Source organism: Dysidea avara, chromosome 11 (assembly GCF_963678975.1).
Source record: "Dysidea avara chromosome 11, odDysAvar1.4, whole genome shotgun sequence".
NCBI lineage: Eukaryota > Metazoa > Porifera > Demospongiae > Dictyoceratida > Dysideidae > Dysidea > Dysidea avara.
The window spans coordinates 789,515-806,079 of record NC_089282.1 but is presented as its reverse complement, the minus strand read 5'-3'; the positions used below and the strand labels follow the sequence as shown (position 1 = coordinate 806,079).

The window sequence follows — 16,565 nt, the reverse complement described above, 5'->3', positions numbered from 1 at the left end:
CTTTCACGAGTCCGCCAGGTTTTCTCCTTGTCAATTTCATGTATTTGAATCCATAGGAAATCATAAGAGTGATTTATCTCGAAAGTACCCAGAAACGATTTCAGCCATGTTGTGCCTCCTGTCCACTCAATACTGAATAGTTTCCTATGTATGGGTGTGTATTGGCTGGATTCATGATTAATTATGGCTACACTGTGAGGAATAGCTATGTACCATCATGCAAAGCTTTAGCTTCACTATTGCTCCTGTAAGCATTCAAGCGTAAATTGGATGGCTGCAGGATCGAGGCTGCCTAGATCCAGTCATGGCTCTTTTTTTCTCCTTTCTGCAACTTTTCAAACCCACTTAATATAACAACTTTAAACAGGCTATAGGGTTTGGTGTCCTACAGACCTTCAGCACTTGTGCTGTAACACCTTAATAAATAAACCAATATCCACATAACGCCATCACTGAAGCCTATCCTCTAGTGATAAGGACTGGAGCAATGAAGAAATTAAATCTTTGCTACAACAGTATTCTCTATCATCATTAGTGCACTTGTTTGTAATCATTCTAATATATTAGTACATGCTTGACCTTCGTGATTAGAGTAGTTCCAGCAGTAGTGGCCAGATGATTATGTTATTACTAGAATTAGAAAATGGCTAAGCCCAGTTGGCTTTTAGTACTGCAGCATCTGTTATATTTGTTTAGTAAAGATAGTTATTTGTGTAGTTGAGAGATGTTCTTACTTTCTTTTTTTTTTGCAGTGTTCACTAGATTGTCATTTGGGCACCCAAAGACGTGATGTGACCTGCTTTGATATTTCTATGAACCCGGCAGAAGAAGTACTTGATGGATTTTGTGATGCTAATACTAAACCCCTTGACGTACAGAATTGTGGAAGTGGTCCTTGCAGGGGTACAGGCTGGAGTAAAGGACCATGGAGTATGGTATGTAAATCGTTCAATGATATGATAAATACAACAAACTTTATTATGTAGTGTTCCAGAACTTGCCAGACAGGATATCAGAAACGTAAGGTGGAGTGTGTCCAGATGGGAGTGGTAGTATCAGATAGTGAATGTGAAGAAGATAATCGTCCAAGGAGTGAACGATTTTGTAATGCACATATCAAGTGTTTTCGTAAGTTCACCATTCTATTGCATAGCTAGCTACATACCCTGTATGTGACCATCTCAGCAAAAACCCAACTTGTTTGTACAAGCATGCGTTATGGGAAACAAAATTTTAAAATTGTGCATGGTACAAACATGAGTTTTTTATCAGGCCATTACTCTGAGAAAGAACACTTGAATCAATTAAAACTGTGCACCATCTTATTCCCATGCTCATGGAAATTTTGAAAAATTTCTGTATCCTTAATGCTATGTGTGTCATGTGTGTTTGTTTACGATGCAGTAAGATTGTTTTCATTTCTTCCAATAAACTGCTTTCATACCCATAAGTGTTATACCTTGGTTGGTTTGCTATTCCATGTGAACATTTTATGCCAAATTCCAACATTGTAGACTAATGCAAAAACAGAAGTTATGGCTGCGAATGTAAGTGCCTGTAGTTTATTCTCAATTTTAAAAATCCTACATCCGCACTGTAGAATTTATAAACAAGAAGACTCAAACACTGTGTTGCAGATATCATTGAATCTTGCTCAAGTGATAAAAATCTTGTTTCAACTTCAGTGATTTCCAGTATAGTCAATATATAAATCGATTTTCTTGCTCTCTTGCTGTCTAGCACTAATTCCAAAGCTACCCACCACAAAAGACTGAAACTTTGGTGATCCACCACTGTTGATAAAGCTGAGAAAATAAAATAATTGTACAATCAAGTCGGGTGTTTGCTGAGACAGTCACATATGTTTTAGGGATACCTTCAGGATAATTTTCGTAACATTAAAGAAAATGCATTTTTGTGTAGAAATTGATTTATGGGCATGTAAAGTTGTTAAAATAACTGTCATAAAAACTGGAAAGTGAGCATTTATGAAAATTGCAATTCTACAAAACCTATGTGGTACAATCAGTAGCAAGAATTACTTAGTTGATTTGTTTTCACCTCGGCCCCCACCAAAAACAGTGCATCAAAGAGGTGAATATGTGTTCACTCCCAAACAAGTTTTTCTGTTGTATGCTTGAATTTGTGGGTAGGTATAAACAGTGGACTCAGGGACCCACAAGGATCCAGCTCTTTGTGGAATTTTATATTTATTTATTTATTTATTAAACAGGTACAGAAAGGCAATTGCCTATAGTATCACCTGATCATTTTAGTTATACATTGTGTGTGCATGGTACGTGTCCAATAATTGTTTTAAATGATTTACAGAGGTGGTACTAACAACTTTCACAGGAAGACTATTCCAAGATAGTACACTTCACAATATTCTATACTTCTACACTAGGTACCTCTGTAAGTAGTCTTGCATGTCCAATCCACTTTTTCCCTGTCATGGTGTCTCACATGATGTTTTTGTACCAATTAGAAATTATAAGTGCCTCTAAATAGAAATGTCTAATGCTGACTGTAATATAGTCCACTCACCTGCTGCACGTTGAGCATACTAGTCTATTATGTCACCTAGCTAGCTACTAAAGTTTAGAAACATTGTAAAACATCTAAATTTCCACCTGTCAAAATTTTGCGCTATACAGATAATTATATTAAGTTCTGTGCTTGAAACTATTCATGAGTGATGAGTGAAGTCGAAAGAGAAGTTGTCACCATTAGTACTGGTTAAAATTCTACAAACAACACAACACTAATTTTATTGCAATTAATAGCCTTGCCATTAGTACAAATATATTATGTTCGGAATACTACATGTTGTAAGCTAGTATGAGCCAGTCTGTTAGCTATAGTCCATTTTCCCTCCTTTTTAGTCACATGTCCACCTATGAATAGCAAGTAAAATGGCATTAATTTTGAGACCATAACATAAGTGCTACATTTTTTGTTTACCACTTTTACACTTCAATATAAATTACGGTGCTGGGTTTTTTTGCAGGAGACAAAATATTGTAGCACCAGTCCATAAAATGTTAATTAAACCAGATGAGATCCTGGTCTGTCCCCTGGATTGCTTGTCAGTGGGTTGGTGATGCTGGCTCGATTCCAACCCTAGTACTTTGTGTTAGTAATTTTGCAATAAGGAATATGTAAATTTTTGCGGTGTATATTGTGTCATGTCAACGCATTTTCTTTTTTTAGCTTGTAAAGACCTGTACCCTGACTTCTGTCCCAAATTAATGGGAACACCAGATTGCAGGAAAATGGAGTATATGCAGGCTTGCTGTTGGAGTTGTGGTGATTGAACATGTTACTCAGCAATATACATTTATATGGCTGTTTAATACAAACTCCGACAATTGTTTAACTAGTTTTTGAGTGTAATCAGTAGGCCTTATAGCTACTATACATAGCAGTTGTGTGTGTTTTTTTGTAAACATTGTCATTCACATGCACACTAAAGTACTTTTATAGGACTGAAATTGATGTGTTTGACTAACATAACACAATGCAATAGATTAGTGACATTTTGTAATACCAAGATGGCAGCTAGGTGGCACAAGTAAACAAACATCAAATTATTCTTCTAGAATCCTTTCATTACATAATTCAATACCACTGACTCTTATTATCTTTTCCACTGTAGTTCCTGTATTGACCATTGCCTAATTTTGATCATATGTGACCGAATTTGACAAAACAAGGCTTCCACACACATCCAATTTTTTAACTTTAACCAGCTGTAACTTCACTACTCTGCAAGCTATTGGCGTAAAATTTTAACAAAGTTCTTCCATAGCATAGTACAAACCCAGGTCAAAATTTGAAACAAATGGCATACTACTACATTAAGTTATGGTGCTTCAAAGTCAGAAAAGAGGATGTGTGTGGAAGCCTTGTTTTGTCAAATTCGGTCACATATCTAGTCTTGATCAATCATAGTTAAAAACCTGTCAATTATATTTGTAAAAAATAATTTAAAAAAATTAAAACATGGGAATAGAGATTGCTTTAAAAAGTAAAGAAACAAGGGTCAAACAAGCCACATATCAAGCACACAGAGATCTCTATAGAAACTAAAGTAGTTTGTCCATAAATCAAGGATTAGTACTGAGAATGCTTTTGTATAAAAATTTATTTGAGTCCAAATAGAGATCTATAGCAAGTTGGCTTGTTTGACTCTTGTTTCTTTACTTTTTTCAGCGATCTCTATTCCCATGTTTAAATTTAAAATAATATTTTTACATTAGTTTGTTTACTTTTTATAATCCATTTATGGATAGCTAACATGATAATAGAGGTGCTAATGGTGCTTGATACTAAACATGTATATCAAGTTAATCATCATGTACAGTAGCTGTTAAGTAGTCAGTTAATATTATCAGAGTTAGTAAACACCAGTGTATTGTTTCCTTGCTATTGAATGTACTTTGTACTATATAACTTTGACTTATCCAACTATAGGCAGTGTATAGCATGCTGTGGTTGGCAATAGTATGGCTTCTGATTTACCAATAGGCATGCACACTTGTGCGGCTAGATGATCACAGTGACAAGCAGTGGTACACAATGACATTGTTGCTCTGCTATGAACTTAATATACTGTGGTTAAATGTAGGTAGTGATATGGGGTTTCCAAATGAACGTGTTAACATGAATAGATTGGATACTTATTAGTACATATTAACACATTGGTTATGCTTGCAGAGACAAAGTCAGATCAATGGCAAAGTGAACCTACCAGAAGCAAATTTGCTTGAGAATGGGTGTTGTCATTGTAATATACATTTAAAAATAGGTCATGGATGTGAAGAAAGACAAAGGAAGGAAGTTATGTAGTTTTTATCCCCAAAAGGTACTCACATTTTGCTCTAGCCCTGTGGAAAAATAATAATAATGAGATTAAGAAAATGGCATAAATATTATTTCAGTTATTTAAAAGTACTTTTATTGGTTCCTTTCAACTTCATATTTTTCAGTGGACCTATACTTCTTCCAAAGTAAATTCTAAAGCTTCTTTTGTGGTTGGGAGAGCTTCCTAAGGTGGTATTTAGGTGTGTGTTCTATTAGGATTTTGGCAAAAAAAAAAAAAAAAACAGGCAATCTCTATTATGAACCACTACCATGGTTCATGACATAAGTCCAGAAACTTCTCTTTCTCAATGTAATTGTTGAGTGACCATGCATAAAGTAACTAGCTGTAAGGATACATTATTATTTCATCAGATTTTCTGTTGGTCAAAATGCAGGCGGATGGGTAATATTGCTGTATATCATTTCACTACTGATTAGTCAGAGATCAAATTTTAATTACTGTGAAAAATTGGCTCTTGTTTCTATTTGGTTTTACTTACATCATATAATATTGTTAAAGTTATATTTAGCTACTTACATCATTTTCCCCCTTCACGTTTTCCCTAGCTTCAGGGCATTTATCAGTATGTGAATGGTTCTAACTGGTCTGGTTAGAGAGCAATAGTTCTTCATTGTCAACTTATTATTGTTCTTAGAAAGTTATTTCATCTTAGTATCCGGATCGGCTAATTGTTTCATCATTCTTTTTGATGGTCTGCCAGCTTTTATTTCAGCTTGTAGGACACAGCTGAACTCTGGACTGATGGATTTGAATTGGTGGATCATCAGGAAAATAAATCTTGGAGGCTGCAACGTCTGGATCTTTCTGAGAGATTACTTGATATGACCCATACCAGGGTTGAGGTAGTTTTACCAGTTTCATCTTGAGCAAAGTACACTAGCTATAGCACCCAGTCACCTACTCTTAACTTGGAATCTATAACTAACTTGTCATATTGGGCCTTGTATCTATTCTATGAGTCTGTTCATTTCTAGCTGCAGCTTGGTGACAATGATAGCATCATCTGTTTATATGCGGTGGTCACTAACATTGGTAGCCTTTAGTGGGTAGTAATGCAGCTTCAGTAGGTGTACAACAATCAAAACCATACAACAAAAAAAGGTTTCTCCCCAGTAGAGCAGTGGGGTGTATTATGGTATGTCCATAAGACTCCACTAATGTATTGGTCCCATTCTTTGTTGCATGTCATCTTTAAGTTCTATTGAAGTTACAGTTGAGCCATACATACTATACTACCTTCTGGTCTGGTGTCAAGAAAACCATCAAGCATTTTGTGAATAAGTCTTGAAACACCACTACATACCTGTTCCCTCTGGTAGTAATAGGTAGTTCCATACAATATCATATATCTACTGCTATCTGGAATGAGCTTTCTATATACAAAGGGGTGAAGTGGTGGCTTCTGTTATCTTGTATTATGGCACATTGAGGGCAACTGCTTGCATAATCCAGAAAATCAATATGGAGCCTCAGGCAGCCCTATAACTGGTTGTATGGTTGCTGGTCCTTGGAGTGTGTATCATGGCAATTGCTAATCACAATATCTGATTCATTATGCAGGAGATTGCCTAGACAGGACATCAGTGTACATATGTGGCCACCACTACCTTCTCACGTGAGTTTTGTACAGCTTTGGACCTGAAAAATGTCATGCTAACTGTCCATCATGATGTTCTTGCATGAACTTGAGCCTTAAATGATGTACTACCGCCCATAACTTCTCAGTTTGAGTAGGACCTATAGCTACATAATAAAGAACATTGGTAATAATTTGATATACAATGTACTATGATGGAATAGTACATTTCAGATACAGACACAGATCAGTTTGCATAAGCCATGTTTTTGTCATCCTGATATTGTGATAAATCAGCTCCTAGGCCTAATATTCTGGCATCTGTTTCTAGAGTAAAATCTTTATCAATTTCAGGATATGCAAGTAATGGTGATATAACTGATATTACCAACTTCTGTTTCAAGACTTCAAAAGCAGTTTTGTAGGTTGGTAGGGGAGTAAAATTTTTAACAGCATCTTGGTTACGGTTGTGAGGTGTCAGTCCATCCTTGCAATTGACCTAAATATATTCAACCTCACTATACACATTAGTTTGCATTTACTTGCGTTTAGCATCAATCCAGCTGATCAAACACAGCTATAAAATGTTTTGTGTGATCATCAACAGACTCAGAGAAGACAATCATATCATCCAGATAAAACTTATGTAACAAAATTATTGGCTGATTCTGACTGTAACCATGCCAAGACTCACTGCAACAATTTCTGAAATACAGCTGGAGCATTTGTTGTAACTCCAAAAGACATTATTCTGAACTGGTACAGATCTTGATGGGTAATAAATGCTGTCTTCTCCTGACTGTTACTGATTTGCCAAGGTCCAAGGTACTGAAATATCTTGATTTTCCTAACTGATCCAACAAATCGGTGATTCATGGCAGTGGAGATAAATCAGGCTTAGTCACTGAGTTGAGAGCTCTGTAGTCCATTGTAATCCATCTCGCTTCCTCACTATATGGCCCAGGGAATTCTGATGTATATATCACATTATTCATCTGCATATTCTCTAGTTGCTTGGCTATGTCTTTCAGAGCTGAGAACAGAACTCTACAGGTAGGTTGTCTTCTCAGTATCAGTATCAAAGAAGACTGTAAGATCCCTGTTTGAGCAGGCTGCTCGCATTGCTGTCTCCTGCTCATACAGAATTTATAATTCTAGAGCCTCCCCAGACTGGCCATGGGATCTATCAGTTTGCCTAAACTCACCATCCATAGCCTTGTCATCAGTCATTGGTATAATATTATCTGTCTCAGTGAATTCAGGAGGTGTCTGCTCCAACTTAACATCAAACTCACAAAGTGTTTCCTTACAACAATCAAGTGTGACCTTCTTCACTTATTCTAACTTCACAAGCTTTCACTAACTTAATACCAGTTTGTAGCTGATAAGTATAGTTTTTCTATTGTTTTATAATCAACAAAATTGTTACACCATTCTCTTTTGCCTCACTGGTCAATACATAAACCATCATTCATGGTCTCACATTGTTCTATTAACATGGAGCCTTTCACACCCTTGACTTGTACTGGAATTTCTGCAAAGCAGGTAAACGTGCAGCACTAAACTTTAACACTGCAACTGATGAAGCGTTGGTCTCTATACCTTTCCAATGGCTGCTCTCCTTGGTCAGGCTTGCTGCTTTCACCAACTGCCAGTTCCTTAGACTTAACCACTGCAGTGTTAGCAGGTATAAATGCTTCCTGTCCATCCTTTGTAACTGGGTCATTCACAGCACTAGCACTTCTAGGTTCTCCTGTACATCAGGATGATAGCTCACTACCAGTAACATTTGACACATTTTTTAACAACTTATTAGGAGCTACCAACTTAACAAAAACTGAACTCACTATTGTCTTGTCACCAAAAGTAATTTTCATATCTATCTGACCATCTAAAGTGATAGATTTCTGGCCATAAGTACAAGCCCTATGTTCAGTTTGAGGTGTTGTGTGTTTAAAGGTGCTTTCACTACGTCGTAGAACTGGTCTTCTCTCATAATAGTAATATCAGATTCCATATCCATCAGATCAACAATGGGAACTTCTTCCATCATTACTTTTACTCATTATGATCCACTCTTCTTAGCACACAGGTAAGAATCAGCTTGAATCATCAGTTCTAGTTTGGTTTGTGCTTCCCTCTTCCCTATGCTTTCTGCTCGCACTTTGGCTAGATGTTTAAAGTTAGGCTTGAGTGAATTATGCTTTGAAAATATCCTATTATGCTTTTGAGCAGTGCTAAAAATCCAGCCTATTATGTTCAAAAATTATGCTTTCCTGACTACTGTATTAGAGTAAGTGACTGCTCTATTAGAGTATTATTTCATGAATAATAGCTAAGAAACAATAACATTACATATTTTCTTTTTATGAAATGTAGTATAAAGGGTGTTCATGTTTTGCTGTACTTTTGGCATGTGCATTGCGCATTTAATTAAACATCTTGAAAATCATCCTATTATGCTGGCATATTTATGCCTGGTGCTTATTATGCTCAAATTATACCAGTATATAATTAAGGCTATCACAAATATAGCATCTAAGCTGCTTCTGTTGTCTGGTAAGACTCTGGTTCCCTCTTTGTCTGACTGGCTTTTGGATTTGTAGTAGTTTCCTGTCCCCCTGTAATTTCTTTGCCAATCTGTGTTGTTGAGGATGGCTTGTTGACGGACCACTGTTGAAAAAACTATTAGTTGGTGGTGGTTGAACCTTCATTTATTGCTGTTTCTTCTTCTTAAGCTCAGCAAGTCTTCTCTATTAGCCATCAGACAGAGCTCTCTATAATTCTGAGCCCCAGAAATAGATAGGGACTCCATGATAACAATGTATACAAAAGACCTTCCTGCAATTGGCCATATAACAAAATCTCTCTGGTCTCATTGGAAAGGTGTTTGTGTGTGTCCAAAATCTGTCCAGAAGACTATTTGTAACCAAATAATATAGTCTGATACTGATTCACTTGACTGGTGAAGTGTGGCAGAAATCCAAAGCTACCAATATTTGGTTGCCTGGATTTAGCTTCTCTTAGAGCTCTTGCAGCAACTTTGTACGTGGCTTTATTATCTGGTAATAACAACTTCCATTCCTGTGAAGCTCTCCTCTAAAATGACCAGCAAGGTTTCGTTTGTGTCCATTTATTTCAAGTGGCTGCTCGCTCCAGTGTTTGTAACCAATCATCAAATACCGTTGTGATGTCCTCAGCGGTATGTGAGTACCTTGCCATGACATGGGGTGGAAGCAGGATTGCCAGGAGCCATCTTGCTACAGTTGGCTATTCCAATAGAACTGATTGGTATGCTAACAAAAGGAGTATCAGATAAAGATATATTCAAGTTGGCTACCTGTAAACCCACTGCATTAAAATACTCTAATAGAGCAGTCAAGTAACTACTCTAATAAAGTATTCAAAGCTACAACTTAGTCACAATTAGTTGTTTGTTTATTTTGTAGTATTGATTGCTAAAATCCAATCTCAGAGCTCTAAAATCTCAAAATTTTCTTTTATTTTAATTTCCAGGAACCCCCTTTTAAAAGTCCTAGATTCACCACTGCACATATTAATCATTTAATGCATGCATTTTAACATTGAAGAACAAATTTACTATAACCAGACAACAGCTTCCTATAATATTTCTCTGCACATTCATGCATTATAGGCAAAAAAATTGAGTAATGAAAGTAAAACATGCTAGTCAAAACATTACTTTGACACATAATAATAGCAAATTGTAAATTTTGTATGTAAAGTGATGATAGCTAATTACCCCTGGTAGGTAATAAGAATGCATAATCTACACAGTTGGTAACTTTACTAGTGTTATTTTGTATTTGTACGTGGTATTTTGTGAAATGTTTATATATAATAAGCATGCTATCAGCTGTGTAATGCAAGTAACAAATGCTGCATACTAATAAGTCCAGCAGAAGAAGGGGCTTTTTTGGCTGAACCTTGCAATATGGTCTATAATTTATTTTGTGTCAATAAATATTTCTCCATACTATGGACTATACTCAAAGCCACCTGCTGGACATTAGGCAAACTGGGATATTAACTCAGGAAATTCTAATATTTTGGTAATTCTGTCAGTTAAATTATCAAGGAGGTAGTTAGCTACTGACATTAAACGTGTTAATGTCATTGTGTACACAAATGACACAATTAGGGAGACTGTTACAATGGTCAGTTAAAATCAGGCGACCTTATTATACAGTGATCCAGTTAGACAGGTTTCACTGTGTAGTGGTTCTTCATTGGTCTGATTTTTGGTTCACAGTTTTCACTAATTGGCATGGGGACAACTCATGTTTCCATAACAACATTTGAATTCCATGTCGAAGTTAAGAATGCACATTATTTGATAACAATGCATTAAGAAAAATCAAACCCCTAATCATGAAAAATGATTGATAGTGTACATGAGGGGTATCCCGTAACCTTAAATAAATTTGTAGTAGTAATTTCATTAACTAATAAGTAAACTGTGTAACTTCTAAGTTCTTTTTACAACATCAGCTTGACTTTCTGCCTGGGTGTACCTTGAATAGACCATATGTAAAGTAGTGAGTGATAGGATCCAAGTCAAAATAGCCAAGCTGTGACAGAATAGCCAATGCAAGCTGTGACAGAATAGCCAATGCAAGCTGTGACAGACTTTAAAGTTAAATCAAAACCAGCAACCGAGAAATTGTTGAAAGTGATTAGATTGCAGCCATATATTTACCAATACTTTTACTTTTAGCTTATAACATTTGACTGCATGGATTTGTTGGAACTAAGCACTGTTCCAATCTGCCACTGCATTTCATAGACCACTGCATGTATACAATACATGTGCAAATACTGTATAATCAGAATACAGAGTCAGCAATAATAATAATAATATGCGCAATTCTTTTGTAAACCCAAATTTGCGCTGCACCTGTTACTAACCAAATATACTGTACACTGTGTGCCACACACATACATATGTGGCAGTAGGTAAGATTTTTTAAAGTCAAATTAGTTAATGTCAAACGCTTTTAAATAAACAATGACAACAAATATACTTGCAATATAATGCAATGGATGCTCTAATTGCTGGATTTGTGACTTCCACACACATCCAATTACATAACTTTGTTCAAAGTACATACAAATGTGATTTATTTATTCAATCCTCTATGTTATGGCTCATAGCTGACAAATTTTGCTTATTTCAATCTAAAGTTATGGATTGGTGATGTTGGTAAAAGTTTGTGTGCGCGCGCGCACGTGTGTGTGTGTGTAAGACCTTTCTTGCAAATTTTGTCATGCACAGATTGACTGTTATGTTGAACACTTTTACATATCATTGAAAAGTCTCTCTTGCATGCTAAATAAATGCTAGCTCATGCAACAGGAGCAACATGCATGAGAATAACATACCTTAAAAAATTTGCTTTGATGGCCATTTCAGTCAAAATAGCACAAGGTACTACATGAAGTGATGCGAACAGTACAAAGGACATGTCATGATCTATTTACTGTACACAAATATCGATAAAAAGGTAGACACAGTCATACATATGTTTGTGTGTGTGTAGCCTAGCTGCTCTTTCTTTACACAATATAGCTAGAGGCTCTCTACAAAACACAGTAATATAAGTGAAACTCCTCTATTCTGGACACCTTAGGAATCCACTAAAGTGTCCTTATTGGAAAGTTGTCCTGATCTCAGAGGCATAATTGCATTTATGTTTAATACAAATGGGACCGTGGAGAAGATTATCAAGGTGTTCACATTCCACGGTGGTTCAACAGTTTAACTTATGTAGGCGCCAGGCAGTACAAGAGACAGTTACTGTTTTATTGTATCATTGCATGGATACCTCATATGATACCCCAAATAAGGAATAACTTTCATTTTTTCTTGGAAGTAAGCTACATTAGATGATAGCGGAACAGATGTGAAGAACCTGAGCACCAGGCCGTTAATAAGCTTAGATGAAGAACACACACTATTCAGTGAGTGTTTTGTGACATATATGCATCTTAGTAATTCCTACTTGCAGCTATTAGCAAGTACTAGATGTTTGTGTTTACATTTGACACTCTACATACAGGTATATATACACATTCTTTAATCTAAAACTCAAATTCTATCTTTAACACCAATGTTATGGTCAGATTTTAAGCATATTGTTGCGCATGAATGCTGTACCTGTTATATTGCTTGCACTTCTGAATCATGGACTTTAGCTAGAGAATATTATGGGGTGTATTAGCTTTTCCATAGTGGCAAAGCCGAAAAGAGGCAAACTATTATTACCAGAGAGTCAAGAGACAACTGAATCTATTATAATGGTTTTGTACAATGAGAAGTATTTAACAGGAAAAGATTGGAATTGAATTATTTTATAAAATCTCTACCAAAAAAAATGCTTCTGTAATTAAATACAGTACCTGGTATAAAAGTTAGGATTCGTTTTGTTCTCTCAGGTCTAAAAGTAATGGTAGCTATTACAGTATAGCTATCAAACTGAAACAAACAAGTTTTTAAAATAAATAAAGTCAAGAGAGCAAGTGATGACGGTTATTGAGACATATATAATTACGGTGTGCATAATGATGGCTTAAGGGAGGGATATTTAATTATTCAGTTTTCTCTGACATCAGTTGTAATTCTTCAGGTTTGTTAAATGGTCAAGCAATTTGGGTAAAACTTGAACCCACAGAAGCTATTTTGTAAAATTAGCATGGTTGCTATGGTGAATTTCCCAATGCTGACACCTGCCCAGCAAGTGGAATATTGTTTTAGGTGTACAGGACAATCCAAAACTGCATTAAAATAAACTATAGACCATTTTGCAAACTTCACCCTGCTGTCTGCAGGACTATAAGACCAGAAGGATAGTGTAATATAATAATATGATACAGTTGAAACAATCATAATTGTGAGTGGTTCATAATAGAGATCTCCTATGTTTTTGCCAAAATCCTAATGGAACACACACCTAATATATAAACACAACCTTAGGAAACTCTAGCAACCACAGAAGAAACCTTAGAAGTTAATTTGGAAGAAGTTAGGTCCACTGAAAAATATGAAGTCAAAAGGAACAAGTAAAAGTACAGGGGCGTACGCAGGAATTTTGAAAAGGGGTTTCCACTACAGCTAAGTGACTGTTATATTGGAGTAGTTTATATTACCTGACTGCTTTATTAGAGTATCTCGATCTTTTCACCAAAATCATAATTCAGAACAATGCTATAAGTGTTGCTATCATCTGAGAAACTAAGATAAAAGTTTATAATGTGTCCTGTTGCATGACAGATTCCAGATTCTGGAAACCTGAAGTTTCAATTTCTTAATGTTTTCAAGTAGTGTGTAAAATCCAAGGGGTTTCCTGAAACCCCAGGAATCCCCCCTCCGTATGCCCCTGAAGTATTAACTGAAATATGCCATTTAATTTGTTCATCTTATTACTTCATTTTATCACTGACCGCAAACATACATACAAGGGTGTACAATAGCACTGGTACAATATAATCCTAGTTCTAACCAAGAAAAGAGGATACAAATAAGCAAATTTTTTTATTTTTTTATTTATTTATTTTAAAGTATTGTCTTAAAATCGAAGTAGTTCTGTACAAAACTGTGCTTTGAAAAGTTGCACTGAAATTTGAAGTTGCCATAGGATTCCAAGTATTGCACACTACAGTCAAAAGACGACACAGCCAAATTCTCTTGATAATAATCAACATTCTCAGTAAAGTGAGAAACTACCCACTTTCACATGGCGGAAAACCACCACACGAGTGCTTGTGACAGCATTCTTGAACAGAGTTCAGAAAAAGCCATCACACACACACACACACACACACACACACAATCACACAATTATTATTATTTTTCCACAGGGCTAGAGCAAAATGTGAGTACTTTTTGGGGATAAAAACTACATAACTTTCTTTCCTGTGTCTTTCTTCACGTCCATGACCTATTTTAAATGTATATTACAATGATAACACCCATTCTCAAGCAAATTTGTTCCTTGTAGGTTCACTTTAATTTGCATTGATCTTCTGACTTAGTCCCTGCAAGTGTATATAACCAATGTGTTAGTGTTAATAAGTATCCAATCTATTCATGTTAACATGTTCATTTGGAAACCCTATATCATTACCTACATTTAACCACAGTATATTAAGTTCATACGGGAGCCATATTATTGCTGACCACAGCATGCTATACACTGTCTATAGTTGGATATGCCAAAGCTTTATAGTACAAAGTACATTTAGTAAGAAAACAACACACTGGTGTTTGCTAACTCTGATAATAATAGCTGACTACTGTATTGTCTTGAATAGTGGCCCGGGCGTTTATTTCTTTCAAGCAACTTTGCCAGTGGCCTGAGTGAAAAGCTACTTCAGTAAAATAAACATGTAGGCAACTTTTTTACCCAGGCCATTATTCAAGACTGGCCACTATTTGAGGCAATACGGTACATAACAGCTACTGTACATGATGACTAACTTGATATACATATCATGTTAGCTATCCATAAATGGATTTATAAAAAGTGAACAAGCTAGTGTAAAAATGGCTTTAAAAAATAAAACATGGGAATAGAGATTGCTGAAAAAGTAAAGAAACAAGAGTCAATCAACTGCAAGCCAGCATGTTAAACACACACAGATCTCTATATTTGGACTCATATAACATTTATACAGAAGTATTCTCAGTATTTATCTGCCCATGATTTATGGAGAAACTATTGTTTTTTCCCTTAGTTTCTACCATATCCATTTAGTCTAAATAGAGATTTCTCTGTGTTTAATATGCTGGCTTGTTTGACTCTTGTTTCTTTACTTTTTTCAGCGATCTCTATTCCCATGTTTTAATTTTTTTTACACTAGTTTGTTCACTGTTTGAATACCTTCAAGCACATGCATGTTTGTGCACAATATTAACTACTGACTAGGAATGTAGCAAAAGGTGTGATACGGTATCATGAACCATGATAGTAGGCTCATAATAGGGATTACCCATGTTTTTTGCAAAAACCCTAATAGAATGCACACCTAAAAACCACTCTTGAAAGCATCCTCCAACTCAAAACAACCCTCTGATGGTTCTTTGCAATCATGTGACAATAGGTCCACTAGTAAGTATCAAGTGAAAAGGAAACAGTATGTGTATTTGGGGCAAAACTGAAATTGCCATTTTATTCACAGTTAGATACAACACTTGAAATAATTACAAACTGTAAATTAGCTACACAAGAATACTGGGATACTTAGACTCTTCCTTAATAGATGAGTAGATCCCAGTAATGCAGTTCTCACTCTCAACAGTGGACCATACCTGACAAGTTGTATATAGATAAGTTATGGGTAACTGCCATACTGTGCAGCTACAATATATAGCAGTTGTAATGGGAGGGAGTAATTGGCCAAGAATTAGGAATGTGCACCTCCGCTTGATTTCTGCTCAAATTTTTTCACTTGTAATTTGTGCATTATTGTAATAGTTTAATAGTTGTTAAATAATCCTTAAAACCCTTGCAGTGTCACCACAACATAATTATGTCATCAATTAGCACATTGTATGCTAGCAATGCATTTAATTAACACACGTTACATGTAAGTTTATCATTAATTATCACATGTTCTTAGTGCCAATTATCACATAGTTACATCATTAATATCTTTCATCTAAATATAGCAAATTTACTAGAACAATGTTTACTGGAAAAACATTTACTGGAAAGAGATATCATTTTTATATAGCAACACCCAATGATCATTCCTTTCTCTTTTTTTTTCTGCTAAAGTCACCCTATATACATTGCAACTTCTTCTTTCACTTGTTGACACAGTGACCACTGTCTACTGTCAAAGCTTGGGGACTATGTGGTTGACTGCACTGCTGCAGTTTCAGCTACCTCTGGTTTCTTTCTGCTTCAATCACAACCAAAGCTTGGAAACTATGTGCTTGTTGTACAACTTGACTGATCTTATTCTCTGTCTCTCCAAAGCAGTTAATATCCTTTGCAGATTTAATGGCTGGTGATAGCTAGTAAGTGAAACCTCTATAACAGCACCAGACCATGTTGTAAGTATTACTATGTATAATTC

The 16,565-nt window shown here is 35.7% G+C and overlaps 2 protein-coding genes across 9 annotated transcripts in view; both read left to right on the top strand.

Annotated features, from left to right (window-relative positions):
* Positions 1–3,537, top strand: part of LOC136237873 (ADAMTS-like protein 1) — a 90,543-nt gene extending 87,006 nt beyond the window's left edge. Inside the window, exons 10-12 of the mRNA XM_066028118.1 lie at positions 753–935; positions 987–1,128; positions 3,214–3,537. Of these exons, the coding sequence (XP_065884190.1) occupies positions 753–935; positions 987–1,128; positions 3,214–3,317 (429 nt within the window). The 3' untranslated portion in view covers positions 3,318–3,537. The remainder of the gene's footprint in view (positions 1–752; positions 936–986; positions 1,129–3,213) is intronic.
* The window catches only part of LOC136237872 (adhesion G-protein coupled receptor V1-like), a 206,773-nt gene that overhangs the window by 139,947 nt on the left and 50,261 nt on the right, over positions 1–16,565 (top strand). The gene's annotated exons all lie outside the window — the stretch shown is intronic.